The 15,477-nt window shown below is 45.9% G+C and overlaps 1 protein-coding gene across 15 annotated transcripts in view; it reads right to left on the bottom strand.

The window, feature by feature from the left end:
* LOC129839747 (myosin-10) overlaps positions 1-15,477 on the bottom strand; it is an 89,969-nt gene that overhangs the window by 32,830 nt on the left and 41,662 nt on the right. For 10 of the 15 annotated variants that reach the window (XM_055907374.1, XM_055907370.1, XM_055907367.1 and 7 more), the window contains 11 exons: positions 11,402-11,494; positions 8,453-8,516; positions 8,158-8,256; positions 7,739-7,882; positions 6,943-7,038; positions 5,466-5,584; positions 4,936-5,088; positions 3,837-4,010; positions 3,326-3,499; positions 2,395-2,509; positions 2,082-2,153 (listed from right to left, as the gene is read on the bottom strand). In XM_055907374.1, the coding sequence (XP_055763349.1) occupies positions 2,082-2,153; positions 2,395-2,509; positions 3,326-3,499; positions 3,837-4,010; positions 4,936-5,088; positions 5,466-5,584; positions 6,943-7,038; positions 7,739-7,882; positions 8,158-8,256; positions 8,453-8,516; positions 11,402-11,494 (1,303 nt within the window). The remainder of the gene's footprint in view (positions 1-2,081; positions 2,154-2,394; positions 2,510-3,325; positions 3,500-3,836; positions 4,011-4,935; positions 5,089-5,465; positions 5,585-6,942; positions 7,039-7,738; positions 7,883-8,157; positions 8,257-8,452; positions 8,517-11,401; positions 11,495-15,477) is intronic. The other 5 variants (XM_055907378.1, XM_055907376.1, XM_055907375.1 and 2 more) reach the window with 1 other exon arrangement.

Consider the following 15,477-nt stretch of genomic DNA (forward strand, 5'->3'; position numbering starts at 1 on the left):
ATAGCCAAGGAGACAAGAAATGTACTTTGTTTGGGAAGTAATGTGTGATTCTGTCACTATTGTTGGATTCTAGCTTCAAATATACTTAGTCATGTTACCAGACTAGAACTTCTTGATTACTGTATATGTACACAACATTTATATGTTGGGGTCAATGGAGGGTGGATAGGAACTAAGTTTACGAAAAGTTACTGACTGAGACAAGAGTGCAGAAAGTGTACATTCTGTCAAACATGTTATTGTTACATCTCATGGCTCCTAAGGAGGGAGGCAAAGGGCAACAGTCTGGTTTCAGTCACTGATAAGGTAGGATAGTCGTGGGTTGAGGAGGAGCGAGGAATCCGGCCCGAGGTCAGGTCAGATGAAGTGAGAAGGAACAGTCCAATCCCACACACATATACTTCCACGCCCACGAAGGTTCCAGCATCAGGCAGGGCCATGACTACACCAGTGAGAGGAACCAATTAAGTTCCTGCCTAGCAACAGAGGTGTAGTGGCTGTCAAGATGTGCAAAGAGTTGACTCTGCCTCGTAGGAGGGTATAAATATATGTGCTTATGTAAACATATCCTTGTCTTTGCAGCTGTATGACCCAGTGGGTCAATAAACTTGGTTTGAGCTTCTGCTTGTTCAGAACCTAACAGTTGGCGTTGTCGGCAGGATTCACCACGATTTACAGTCGAACTAAAGAGTCCGAATCAGTGAAACAGGAGCCGGCACCAAAAACAAGGTAGACACAGTTCCTACATCTGTTACCACTCATTCTGACATCTTGGGGAGATGAGAGTCGTAGGCTGAACGAATTATAGGATACGGACCTAGAAAGCCTAAGTTTATTCAGTAGTTCCTTCGTGTTACGACCAGTCGTAAATATATGGTGTAGGGTAGGTTCTGTACGGATAGGTCTCAAGTGGGGGTGTTCCTCTGCAAGATGCATAGAAATATAGCGTTACGGGTAGGTTCCGTACGAATAGGTCCCGAGTGGAGCTAGTTCTCTGCAAGTTCCGTAGGTGACACTACAGTGTAGGGTAGGTTCCGTGTAGGATAGGTCTCTAGTGGGGGGTGTTCCCCTGCAAGATCCGTAAGTGGGACGAAAGTCCCAGCCGCAGTGGCCGTGAGGCCGTAGAGTGTGTGTGTATGGATAAAGTGTCATGCTTGAGTACTAGTACGGTAGGGTAGGTTGTAGAGAAGTAGTCCATGGAGAAGGACAAAGGAGAAACGTGGATGGTGATAGAAGGTTGCCTATAAGTTCTGGAGGACAGCCTCATTCACGGTTAGAAAAGCAAAAAGATATTCAAATGTTTTTTGAACATGATTTGTGTGTATAAGCAGTAGCAATAAGCAGAATGTTTGGTTTATGCCCTATTGGGGCAGGGAACCGTGACAGATTGTGTGGAAATAGGAAGACATCTGTGAATAATTTTGGTTGTGTGCGTTGTCAACAACAGTGATATTTGAAACGTGACACCTGTCTGTATAAGACATTAGGTCTCCTGTATTCCAAGTAGTAAATTGGCAGACACTTCCGTATTGGTTCTAATACAAAATAGGTCCCGTGACCAAATGATTAGGTACCTATACTATAACTACTCTCTGGGAAGTGGAATAAATTGCTCTGAAAAGTCTGTATTATTGTTTGTTGTATTTTCTTCATGATGTAATCATTAAATAATTTAAATTGAACAAAACAATAAAACAGGCTTTTCAGACCAATTTAGTCTAAGTAGGCAGTATCTAATGCTAGCAGGAGTAGAGCATTGCTGAAAGGTATTGCCATCCATTGGCCTATTGACTAATATACTAGTACTGAGACATAGACGACCAACAATGACATGCAGCCTAGAAGCGACGGGAGCCTCTGTATGGAGGTAGGCTTCACCATGATGCACTGCTAAGCCATGGATCTACATCAGCATGTCATAACATAAAACGTCACCTATCTCTATGAGCAACACCATGCTGCGCTGGTAAGCCATGGATCTACATCAGAATGTCATAACATAAAACGTCATCTATCTCTATGGACAACGCCATGCTGCGCTGGTAAGCGTAGAACCTTCTACAGCTAGTCAGAACATTCACCTGGAGGCTCATCAAGACTAGTGACATTGTTCTGTATCTCTACGATACAGAGAGACAGGGGGATAAAAACACCTGACAGAAGAGAAAATAAAAACACAAAAAGGTTGAAAACATAAACAGAGGTTAGTAGGCTGAAGTCCGACTGATTAGCTAAATAAGCAGCAAACATTGTACATTGACAATCCCTAAAACAAATAGGCTTAAATTATGATGAATTAACCAATCTAACGAATAATAACTTTTAATCATCAAGCCGGTGCTAACACATTCCATCTCTGTTAACCGTGTGGACAGGACAGGGGACATAACTTACCATCTTTCCAGAGCTCCGACACAAACTTGTCAGTGGACTGGTTGAGCAGCGTGGCCACGTTGTCATTCAGGGGGTCCATGTTCTTCATCAGCCACTCATCTGCCTTGTAGTCCACCTGGGGAGGGGGGAGAAGGTCAGAGCCATCCAGGCCTAGAGAGATATAAGCAATAATAGCCCTTCAGGGATGAATAAAGTTTATTGAATTGAACTGTCGGAGAGTGGTGATATACAACTAAATGACTGTTGAGGTTCCAAATTCATTTCACTAGGGGTAACATAAGACTCCAAATCATTCCAGAAAAGTGTGTTTAAAGACAACGTGGACATAATATTAAACAGATGTGGTTACGGTGTACAGCAGGACTGCCTGCACTGGAAAGGGCCCGGGTCTCTATTGCGCAACACTGACTGGACGCTAGAGAAACTAGCCAAACCTCCTCCCACGTATCTGATACATAAAACCAGGATGATACTCCTGCGGGATTTGAATACCACAGAGGAGAAGTTGTGCGTCAAGAGCGATCGAGCAGCCAGAGGTTGATGGGAACAGGATAGGGGCTAGTGACGGAACAGACAATGCCTCAGGACACATTATAATGGTGGCTTTCCAAAAGGACCTGGTGTGCCTCCAAGAACACTACAAGCCAAAGGCTCTGGGGTCTACAAGTAGTGCAGATGACGTAAACCAAAGTAACTTGTAAGTGGATACATAAAAATAGCCACAAAAATTGCCTCAGCGGAAATATCGGTCTATAATACATCCCAGTGCATTGTAAATGTTTAATCTTTGACTCGAGGAACACGGCAGAGCCATACGTTTTTAAAGGGATAGTTTTCTGTATTTTTACACCAATCTTTGGGTTACAAATAAAAACCAAACTATCCCTTAAACTATCCTCCACCCGCTATATGTAATCTCACCGGTCCGTACCTTGCCAGCGTAGTGGATGATGCAGAAGTCAGCCTTGTCCTTTAGCTGTCTGGGCTTCTGGAACTTGGAGTGGGTGCCCTGCTCCTGGACCAGCTTGTCGATGAACGTCTTGTCCGTGGCCTTGGGGAACCAGCACTCCTCATCCAACAGAGCCAGCACACCAGGAGGGTTCGCCTGCAGGATGACAGCACACAACAAGCCCGTGTTCAATAGCACACCGGGAAAAAAAGTGAATCAACGGAAAACGAATTGTTTTAGTTAACTTTGTTCCTTACTGATTCACTCTGTTTCAAAACGTTAGCTGCTCATTGAACATGACCCAAGTATTGACAACAGCACAACACCACAGGACACACACACACACACACACACACACACACACACACACACACACACACACACACACACACACACACACACACACACACACACACACACACACACACACACACACACACACACACACACACACACACACACACACACACACACACACTAAACGGATACTGACCGGCCTCTCGATGAGGTCGATGCAGGGCTGCAGGTCCAGGCCGAAGTCGATGAAGCTCCACTCGATGCCCTCCCTCTGGTACTCCTCCTGCTCCAGGACGAACATGGTGTGGTTGAACAGCTGCTGCAGCTTCTCGTTGGTGTAGTTGATGCACAGCTGCTCAAACGAGTTCAGCTACAGGAGAAAGGCATACAAATTGATTTGATCTTTTCAGAACTCAGAAACTCAAGGACCTTTGTCTCAAAAGTGAAGAAAGCAGTAAGATGGACCATTTCTTAATTCATCCCTAGGCGGAAATTCATTTGTAAGGAGTTTCAGATATGTAAAATCAACAAGACGACATTATTTCATTTATGAAACACCAATGAATATCACTTCTAAGATGTCTTCAGCTCAAACTGGCACCCACTGCTTTTTACAGTTTACAAAACAATAACTGCAGCTGATAGATTTTTGTTTGCTATGATTAAATTGGTACCAGGGATCGTGATTTAGTTTCCTGTTCTTTTGGCTCAACATTACAACGCTGCAGCCAAGGCTCTTAGTGGGGGAATAAACAGCTGCCACAAACCAGAAGGGAAACAGACAGGTTGGAATTTCAGCACAAGATTTAGTGATCTTGGGATATCGAGTGTTCTATCGACGACAAGGTTCATGTCAGCAATGTCTGAACCGTCTGAACTTGCCTCTTGTTGAACTCGCCTCGCATGATAACTATTGTCTTATCAGGTGATAGATCAATTAATGGCATTGGTGTGAATGATATAAAACTAAACGAGGACGACACCCAAGAGGCATTTTTAGAAGTGCTGAGATTACCATAACTGACCCTGAGGAGGGAATGGGTTCAAAGTGCAATTGGTCCACAGGATAAATGATCAGTTGTTTCCCAAAAATGTCAATCAGACCATTTCCCCACAAAAAAACATCCTTAGACCATTCAGATGACCAGTTCCATAGACAGGATGAACTAAGCCAAACCAAGTCCCCTCTCTCTTCTCTAGCTGTTTTCTCTGTATCTGGAAGAGATAGAGAGACCTTGTGGAGGCCTTATTTGTCATGTATTTAAGTACCTGTTGAGGCCTACGCATTTAAGTACCTGGAAGATCTCAAAGCCAGCGATGTCCAGGATGCCGATGAAGGAGGCCCCCTGGCGTTTGGTACGGTCCAGGGCCTTGTTGATGCGGTGGACCAGCCAGCGGAACAGACGCTCGTATGTGGCCTTGGCCAGAGCCTCCACTGCAAAGTCAGCCTAGCGAGAGAGAGAAAGAGAGAGAGAGAGAGAGAGGTAGAGAGAGAGAGAGAGAGAGAGAGAGAGAGAGAGAGAGAGAGAGAGAGAGAGAGAGAGAGAGAGAGAGAGAGAGAGAGAGAGAGAGAGAGAGAGAGAAATATGCATTGCTTATTAGATTGTCTTTCAGTGGTATGCCTTGGCAAGTAAGTTTGCCATTCTCAGCCTTGGGGTCTCACGGCTAGACCTCTCTGTTGTTATAAATCTAACACAGAGGTGGACAGGAACCACACCCCACAGTACTAACATTATCCTGATCCAGAGTCAGCAGTACAGTGAGTCCATAGAGGGGTGATGAGTGAAGCAATGAGAGCTTCTGTGGTGTAGCGTTTGTGTTTTACCTGTTCTTTGGTCTGGGCCTTCTGGACGTAGTCTCGTCCCACCTTGATCCTTGGAGACAGGATGGCCCGGGTGAACTCCATCACGTTCAGCCCCAACAGGTGGCACAACTTCTGGGCCGCTGGTAGAGGAGAGGAGGAAGAGGGAGATAAAGGAGGGAGTGAAAAAAGGGAAAACAGTAGTAACATTAAATGTTCGTTCTCAAGATGTGATTACAGGCAACACAAATAACTTTACAATACTCAAATATCCCTTACATAGACTCAAAGCAGTAGCAGGGAATGAAGTAGCAACATTTGAGAAGTTAAACGTTATTGGGATATGATTATATGTATATATATATTATATAGACCCGACGGATAACCCTATAATCCTCCAATTCTCATAAACCCCAGTGAGTGGGAAAACACACAGTAAAAACCATATAGACTTTCCATCAGTGGGACCACCGCTTGAGACCACCAGAAAATACATACCACTGGCAGCAGGCCACAGCTCCACATGGTCGGTAGCTAAGAATTACATTCTCCCCCTTCTGCCAGAAGTTGCTCACATTTGACCGTTAATGGTAAAGAATAATAACTAAGAAGTGAACTGAGTGACTGCCCCCCCCCTGCCAGTCCAGTACTTATAAGGTCCAAATACTATTTGAAATATTTCAATTACTTTGAGCATTTGCTCTAGTCTGTCTGGAGTGTCAGGTGAATGGGGTTTGCACTTTTGGGACTTTTGTATTGGTTCCATTGCAAAAGACAAGCTCAACCAACCACAGCTTAAGTATTTGAAATAACTTAAAATAGTACTTGAACCCAGGTCTGGACTAGAGCTCAGGGTAGGGGGTAGTTAAACGCACAGCTGTTTAGAACACCGGTGGGTTAACAACACAGACTTGATTTAAGACGTGTCAAAGCGGCTTTTATGATATTTGTCTTTTGGAACTGGGGAGATGTTTGAATTTTAAATATTTGTCACGGCGGGAGCTTCTGGAGAGGTAAGAATGATCAATCTGTATCATTACCAGGGGTAGATTTTCCAGCGCAGAGCCTGCTAAAAACATCTGCTTCTGCCCTAGATCTGTTTTCCACATTTGGTAATAACTGGCTGGGCCACGGCATTGACACGCACTTGCTACCCTCTCCTCTTGAAATGCCAGGAATGCAGCAGTAACACTGGCAGCAGGTTGAGGCAAAGTCTTCATTTGTTTTTCCTTCTCAGTAAAGTAGGGGAGTAAATCTGAATAATTCTGTTGTTTGAAGGTGGGTGACAGGGCCAGGGGATATGGGAGGTTAAATCGTTAGAGCTCTGACGTCTGACTCAGGCTGGTTAGCACAGGTCTGGGAGGAAGATGAGGAAGATAAGGTCTGAACGTGAGAATGTGAGGAGCTTCCTTGACATCAATACATGTGACAACAGACAGGTGTAACGGGGGTGTGAATGTAGTTATGTGTGCCCAGGGCAATGCGGGTCAATGTCAGCTACCTGTGTTCTCAGGCATAGAGGCCTGGTCTGAGTTCCTCTCCTTCTTGAAGACGACATTCCCAAACTGAAGCACGGAGGAGACCACCTTCAGCATGGCTGCAAGCACAGAGAACGTTATCATAAACTTATCATGAAAGCCACACACTGCTCTGTGTTTGTTGGAATACATGGAACTGTTATGAACATGTAAAGTTATAATAATTACTGTAAAGCTGTAAAGTGTTGATGTAAAAAGGGCTTTAAAAAGTTGAGACAGGGGCCTCCCGGGTGGCGCAGTGGTCTAGGGCACTGCATCGCAGTGCTAACTGCGCCACCAGAGTCTCTGGGTTCGCGCCCAGGCTCTGTCGCAGCCGGCCGCGACCGGGAGGTCCGTGGGGCGACGCACAATTGGCATAGCGTCGTCCGGGGTAGGGAGGGTTTGGCCGGTAGGGATATCCTTGTCTCATCGCGCTCCAGCGACTCCTGTGGCGGGCCGGGCGCAGTGCGCGCCAGCCAAGGGGGCCAGGTACACGGTGTTTCCTCCGACACATTGGTGCGGCTGGCTTCCGGGTTGGAAGCGCTGTGTTAAGAAGCAGTACGGCTGGTTGGGTTGTGCTTCGGAGGACGCATGGCTTTCGACCTTCGTCTCTCCCGAGCCCGTACGGGAGTTGTAGCGATGAGACAAGGTAGTAATTACTAGCGATTGGACACCACGAAAAATTGGGGAGAAAATGGGATAAAAAATAAATTTAAAAATTTAAAAAAGTTGAGACAGACAGACAGTCAGTCAGACAGATGAGAGTGAGGATGGTGGTACCCAGGATCTCGTCGTGGGAGAAGCTCATGATGTCCATGGCCTCCATGGTCTCCTGGAAGTTGTCTTTGTCCTGCTGACCAGGGACGGTAATGTTGCCGTTGGACAGGAAGCGGTAGCTGTTGAAGCCCTCCAGGAGCAGGTCCGCTACACAGAGGAAAGGGAAATGACGTCGAGATAGCTGGTCCGAGGTCACAAAGGACAAAAGGCAAACATGCATTTTTGACAGTCAGCCCACTGACAGGTGATGTTATTGTGATACTAGGTAGTGAACGACACGGAGTCTGAGTGGGTTTCAAGACACCTCAGGCCAACGGCTAGAGAAACAATGTTCTGCATGTCAGAGGGTGACTATTCTTTACAGAGGCCATATGGGTCCGGGTCGTTGAAGGTATGCTGATGATACATAGCAGACTACTTACACCTGAGATGTTCTTCCGCCCCACACAGCAGCTGGTAGAAGATGTGGAAGGTGCGCTCGTCTTTGGCTTGGCGAACAGCTCTCGATTTCTCCAGTAGATCTGTCCCATCACGGTCAAGGAAGGGCAGCCTTTATACAGTAACGAAATATATTAACCCCCTAGAGTAGATTTATGCAGCCCCGTTGGAATCTAATTAGCATAATACAACAATCCCCATCAAAAATCTGTCCGTTTATGTAAATGATTAATATCATAGCTTGCATGGAACATTTAAGCTAGCTGTTTGGAAGGATACACGTTTCAATGTTGGCCCCGACGATGTATCCGGTGACATCAAAGTTGATCCGGATGAACTTTCCCTGCAGGGAGAGAGAAATGGAGGGTGAGAAAAGCAGACAAACCATATCACTGCATCCATGTCTCCCTCAACCAGGTCTCACACTGTGCTGCAAGGCCTTCCTTCTTCTCCCCCTGAGTCACATCACAATAAGGCTACATTTGATTAGTCTGGTCCCAGAACTGTATGTGCTTTAGTAAACTACTATAGTCAGATGAGTTGGCACATACACAGATCTGAGACCAGTCCAGGCCTCATTCGGCCACATTCCTGTTGGTCTCTACATTCCTGGGGTCTGGAGTAGACTACATTCATCTTGGTCTCTACTGTCCTGGGGTCTGGATTAGACTACATTCATCTTGGTCTCTACTGTCCTGGGGTCTAGAGTAGACTACATTCATCTTGGTCTCTACTGTCCCGGGGTCTGGATTAGACTACATTCATCTTGGTCTCTACTGTCCTGGGGTCTGGATTAGACTACATTCCTCTTGGTCTCTACTGTCCTGGGGTCTAGAGTAGACTACATTCATCTTGGTCTCTACTGTCCTGGGGTCTGAAGTAGACTACATTCCTGTTGGTCTCTACTGTCCTGGGGTCTGGATTAGACTACATTCCTCTTGGTCTCTACTATCCTGGGGTCTGAAGTAGACTACATTCCTCTTGGTCTCTACTATCCTGGGGTCTAGAGTAGACTACATTCCTGTTGGTCTCTACTGTCCTGGGATCTAGAGTAGACTACATTCCTGTTGGTCTCTACTGTCCTGGGGTCTAGAGTAGACTACATTCCTGTTGGTCTCTACTATCCTGGGGTCTGGAGTAGACTACATTCCTGTTGGTCTCTACTGTCCCGGGGTCGGGAGTAGACTACATTCGTGTTGGTCTCTACTGTCCTGGGATCTGAAGTAGAATACATTCCTGTTGGTCTCTACTGTCCTGGGATCTGAAGTAGACTACATTCCTGTTGGTCTCTACTGTCCTGGGGTCTGGAGTAGACTACATTCCTGTTGGTCTCTACTGTCCTGGGGTCTAGAGTAGACTACATTCCTGTTGGTCTCTACTGTCCTGGGGTCGGGAGTAGACTACATTCCTGTTGGTCTCTACTGTCCTGGGGTCTGGAGTAGACTACATTCCTGTTGGTCTCTACTGTCCTGGGATCTAGAGTAGACTACATTCCTCTTGGTCTCTACTGTCCTGGGGTCTAGAGTAGACTACATTCCTCTTGGTCTCTACTGTCCTGGGATCTAGAGTAGACTACATTCCTGTTGGTCTCTACTGTCCTGGGGTCTAGAGTAGACTACATTCCTCTTGGTCTCTACTGTCCTGGGGTCTAGAGTAGACTACATTCCTGTTGGTCTCTACTGTCCGGGGGTCGGGATTAGACTACATTCCTGTTGGCCTCTACTGTCCTGGGATCTGAAGTAGAATACATTCCTGTTGGTCTCTACTGTCCTGGGGTCTAGAGTAGACTACATTCATCTTGGTCTCTACTGTCCTGGGGTCTAGAGTAGACTACATTCATCCTGGTCTCTACTGTCCTGGGGTCGGGAGTAGACTACATTCCTGTTGGTCTCTACTGTCCTGGGGTCTGGAGTAGACTACATTCATATTGGTCTCTACTGTTCTGGGGTCTAGAGTAGACTACATTCATCTTGGTCTCTACTGTCCTGGGGTCTAGAGTAGACTACATTCATGTTGGTCTCTACTGTCCTGGGGTCTTGAGTAGACTACATGCATCTTGGTCTGTACTGTCCTGGGGTCTAGAGTAGACTACATTCCTGTTGGTCTCTACTGTCCTGGGGTCTGGATTAGACTACATGCATCTTGGTCTCTACTGTCCTGGGGTCTAGAGTAGACTACATTCCTGTTGGTCTCTACTGTCCTGGGGTCTAGAGTAGACTACATTCATCTTGGTCTCTACTGTCCTGGGGTCTGGATTAGACTACATTCCTCTTGGTCTCTACTGTCCTGGGATCTAGAGTAGACTACATTCATCTGGTCTCTACTGGAATGTAGTCTAGAGTAGACTACATTCATCTTGGTCTCTACTGTCCTGGGGTCTGGATTAGACTACATTCCTGTTGGTCTCTACTGTCCCGGGGTCTGGAGTAGAATACATTCCTCTTGGTTTCTACTGTCCTGGGGTCTGGATTAGACTACATTCCTGTTGGTCTCTACTGTCCTGGGATCTGAAGTAGAATACATTCCTCTTGGTCTCTACTGTCCTGGGGTCTGGATTAGACTACATTCCTGTTGTTCTCTACTGTCCTGGGGTCTAGAGTAGACTACATTCCTGTTGGTCTCTACTGTCCTGGGATCTGGATTAGACTACATTCTTCTTGGTCTCTACTGTCCCGGGTTCTGGAGTAGACTACATTCCTGTTGGTCTCTACTGTCCTGGGATCTGAAGTAGAATACATTCCTCTTGGTCTCTACTGTCCTGGGGTCTGGATTAGACTACATTCCTGTTGGTCTCTACTGTCCTGGGGTCTGGATTAGACTACATTCCTCTTGGTCTCTACTGTCCTGGGGTCTGGATTAGACTACATTCCTGTTGGTCTCTACTGTCCTGGGGTCTGGAGTAGACTACATTCCTGTTGGTCTCTACTGTCCTGGGATCTGAAGTAGAATACATTCCTATTGGTCTCTACTGTCCTGGGGTCTAGAGTAGACTACATTCATCTTGGTCTCTACTGTCCTGGAGTCTACTGCAACAAACACACATGCCAGCTAAATCTGTCTCAAGTGCCAGTTGTTTGAGCAAGAGATAGTGAGTGAGATGGCATGAGTGGCTTTTAGTAAGCCACAGAGGAACATACATTATAAACTTAGGGAAGACTTCAAATGAAGCTTGATACGGTCTTGAGAATGGCATTCTTTTGGGGAAATATGCATACATGCTTTACTTACGAATCGGGACGAGTTGTCATTCTTCACTGTCTTGGCGTTGCCGAAGGACTCGAGGATGGGGTTGGCCTGTAAGAGTTGACGTTCCAATTCACCCTGAAAAAGAGGTGCGGTATTACAGCAAAGCACTGGGTCCAAGCACATATGCCCCCTTCCCCCAACTAAACTTTTTACAAATAACAAGCACAAAAAAATGTTGGCCCAGGAGAAACATTTTTCCAATACACACAATGACTGATCACCCTTCTAATGTTCGTTAATGTCAATCTAAGAATCACATAGTGTCACACAGACTATTGATCATAAAACATATGTAGGCGGACGGACACTGTTTCTCCAGTCATGTTTATGACCATAAAAACTAGTCGAAAAGAGAGTGAAACGACAGGTATTGCAACGCTGTAAAAGACAGATGTGATCAATGGAGCATGTTCAGGAAACCACTTTACAGTCTCTCTGCTCAATATCCTACAACAGTACGTCCAACTAAAACTAAAGAGATGGTGGGATAGGGAGAGAGAGGAGAGAATCTAATTTCTTTGAATAAATTGGGCCTGTTCTGTGCGTTAACGACACGTGTTTCCTGACGTCTGGTCACTCAGTGTAGAACCTCTGGGTTTGGAATGGAATGGATTAGAACCTGCTTCTACACCTGCATTCTAGCTGTTTGGGGTTTTAGGCTGGGTCTCTGTACAGCACTTCGAGATATTAGCTGATGTACGAAGGGCTATATAAAATAAACTTCATTGATTGATTGAGCCTTGTTGCTCAGTGGTGGAACACAACAGAACTGCAATGACTCTCCCCACACCGCATATGGTTCAGCTGAAGCTCAACACATCCTCAAGCGAATGTTCAAACCCATCTGGACTCTGGGTTTGCATCTCCTCTTTCTACTGTGAGACCAACATCAAAGGCATCAAATCAAATCAAATCAAATGTTATTGGTCGCATACACATATTTAGCAGACGTTACTGCGGGTGTAGCGAAATGCTTATGAAATAACAAAAAAAAATACTGTAAAGTTGCTTAGGAGCGAGAAGCAGAGCTGCCATGTCTGTCGGCGCCGTCTTGATGATGGAAGCCATTGTCTAACCATCAAGCCTGTAAAACAACCTAATCAAATCCATCCCTGTTTACACTGTCGAAGTACACAGTACGATCATAAAAAGTACCAGTATATTTGTGCAACAGACAAACCAATAAATCTATCCACAGATGTCTCATATATTCCACAGTACACAGCTGTGTTCCAGCGTGGTGGTTTAGGACGTGTGGACAGCTAGCTGCTGTGAGCCAGGCGGATGGGTGGGTGCTGGATGAGTTGGGGCTAATGAGGCGACTCAGAGAGGAAGGCCATATCTCTCCAGTTAGTGATTGAGATAGAGATCCTGAAGAAAAGGACTCAATCGTTTAGCACAGTGACAGATACTGGGGAAACAGACCTGTTTAACACACTGACACAAGCCAGAGACACTATATCCTATTGGCCAGAGACACACTCAATCCTATAAGGAAGAATCCGTCATCATTAGAGATCCCGTTAAGGGAGGGAGGGAACGGTGCTCTGTTCACTTCTCACACCTATCGTAGACCCTATCTGGCTGACTGCCAGGGCGGAATAGAATGTTCAATAAGTATGAAATGGAACAAAACGCTCTAAAATGTAAAGGTGGTATCCAAACTTGTCCAATAAGAAACACTGGTTTTCATCTTCTGTTGCTACAGTGTACCGTAATGGACATGACCCTGTGCAGATGTTTAGACAGGTGGCCCATTATGATCCCATTCAGAACCTCATTCTAGGCTTGGTCATGACCGGGGAATCCAAGATGGACCACCAAAAAAATAACATGGCCCATACTTTGAGCTTTTCTTTTCTGCGGCTAGGTGGGAATGGGATTTTCCCATTACGTCAAGCTCACCAGACACATTTTGATCGCTCAAGACGGTGGCGTTTTTCCAGGGATGTCTGTGGGATGAGTTAGGGGTTAGGAAATCAGCCTTGCGTTCAGACGTGAGACGTGTAATGTGATCTTTGGCTGCCAGAGCTGGGCCTGAGAGCCCGGCTGCTGTTTTCATTGAGTTTTCGTGCTGCTGACAATGAGGCAGGAATGAATTGAAGAAGCCCGTTCCTGCCAGTGGCAGATTGCACAGACTGTAAATTATAGCACGGTTTCAGATCTGTTAGTGCAGTCTTACCATTTCCTATAGTCATTGTCACACGCTGTCTCTATAACGCAGTGCTTTATGGCACAACTTGACAACACCACACGCTTTAGAACAAACTAGAACAGAGGACATAATAGAGACCGTTTAATGTCCACAAGCTGCAAATCTCTGCCAAACTCAGTCTACAGACTGGGACCAGACTGGGGAGAGGGTAGGAACAAAGGGGTGAATACAAAACACCAGCAGGGGTCCACTTTAGGAGCATTACAAGCTGACCCACATTCCAGCGTTCCGGAGTGTGTTACTCTTGTTCTGACAGATTCCAGAAACCATCATTGTCATGTAAGGAGGCTAATCACTCGCCGTGCCAACAACTGATAGGCCTGGAAGACCTCCGGGACATGTATTGTACCACATAATCCGGTTTATGTGAGCAAGAAGACCATAAAATGACTGTTGATGGAATGCGTTACACTTATTCTGATGAACAGTGTCTGGAAACCATCATAGCCACATTAAGAGGCTAATCACTACAGTGACAACAACTGGTGGGGGCCTGGAAGAACTCAGGGACATATAGTTGTTGATAACATAATTGTTCGCGTACCACTTAATATCCCGTTAACATTGACACGACTACGAAATGAATGTAATCTTTTGTGAAATAACTCCTCTCTATTCTCAATCTTTCCTCTGTAACTTGGGAAACATCCTTTGTAGCGTGTTTAACCTCACTTGTTATCAGTGTTAGGGCCTTTGGCAGTGCTTTGGCCCAGATTGTGGAGACTGGAGAGCCAGAGGAACAGTAAAAACTGTCCCATTAAATCTTCAAGGAAGAGGCCAGGTAGGGTTGTGGAGTCACATCTGCTCCACAGACTAGAGTCAATGGACAGACGTTACAAAATCTCTCCAAGTCCACAAGCAGAGTCACTGCTGGACAGACATTACAAATCTCTCCAAGTCCACAACCAGAGTCACTGCTGTACAGACATTACAAGTTGTTTCACGAGTTGCTCCAAGTCCACAAGCAGAATACCACTTCAGTGACTGTTGGGAGAGTGCAAATGACGCAGGCAACTGGACTTTTGTTTGTGGTTTGGGGAACAGGAACAAACCCCCACTCCTCCAGGGGAGGTCAGAATAACTTTCTGTGTAAACTCCTCCCCCATGGCAAAGCAGGGAGAAGATGAAAGACTTGCGAAGACAGGAAGAAGCAGTTCTAAGGGGATTCATTAGTGATCTAAGTAGAACTACCACTGAGACACAAATGGCAAAATCCACAGTCAACATCCCGTGGTGAATTCAATAAGGTACGAAGATTAAAATCCCCATTATTGTCCCTGCTGGGCGTTCTGTGGCTGGGTCTGAGTAGACTAAGCAGAGGGGAGGGTGTTGTAGGTCTTGGACCATGTCATGGCCCTCTCTCCGTTCAGCTGAGCTCTGGGCAGTGGTCCTCTTGGCTCTCCCTCCCTAGCTGCTCTCCTCCAGATTCCTACTCCAGCTCCAGCTCCAGCTAGCAGGAAGCAAACTGACTATTTAGTAAAGCCTGCTATGGCTATTTGGCAACACCAGCACCTCGCGAGTGAAAAGTTCTCCAGCAGGCTCACCGGGAGCCAAATTGGACGCGGGAGAAAAGATTGTGACGAGGTCCTGACAGGAGTCTTGCTCAATGTCTGCCAGTATAACAGTGGAACATATTACAAATGCACTGTTTATGATTGGTGGTGTATGATTGTTTCAAATGGGATATGGCAGTTAGGAAGTGGGAAACGTGTTTATTAGTATGTATTAAACTAGGAAGTAATGTTTATTTTCCCGAATCGGAGATATTTGAAAGAGGCAGTGCCAACTATAGGTAAGAACAGGGACACCATACAGCGCATGGAGTGGATTAAAACTAAACTAG

Source organism: Salvelinus fontinalis, chromosome 40, assembly GCF_029448725.1.
Source record: "Salvelinus fontinalis isolate EN_2023a chromosome 40, ASM2944872v1, whole genome shotgun sequence".
NCBI classification, from domain to species: domain Eukaryota; kingdom Metazoa; phylum Chordata; class Actinopteri; order Salmoniformes; family Salmonidae; genus Salvelinus; species Salvelinus fontinalis.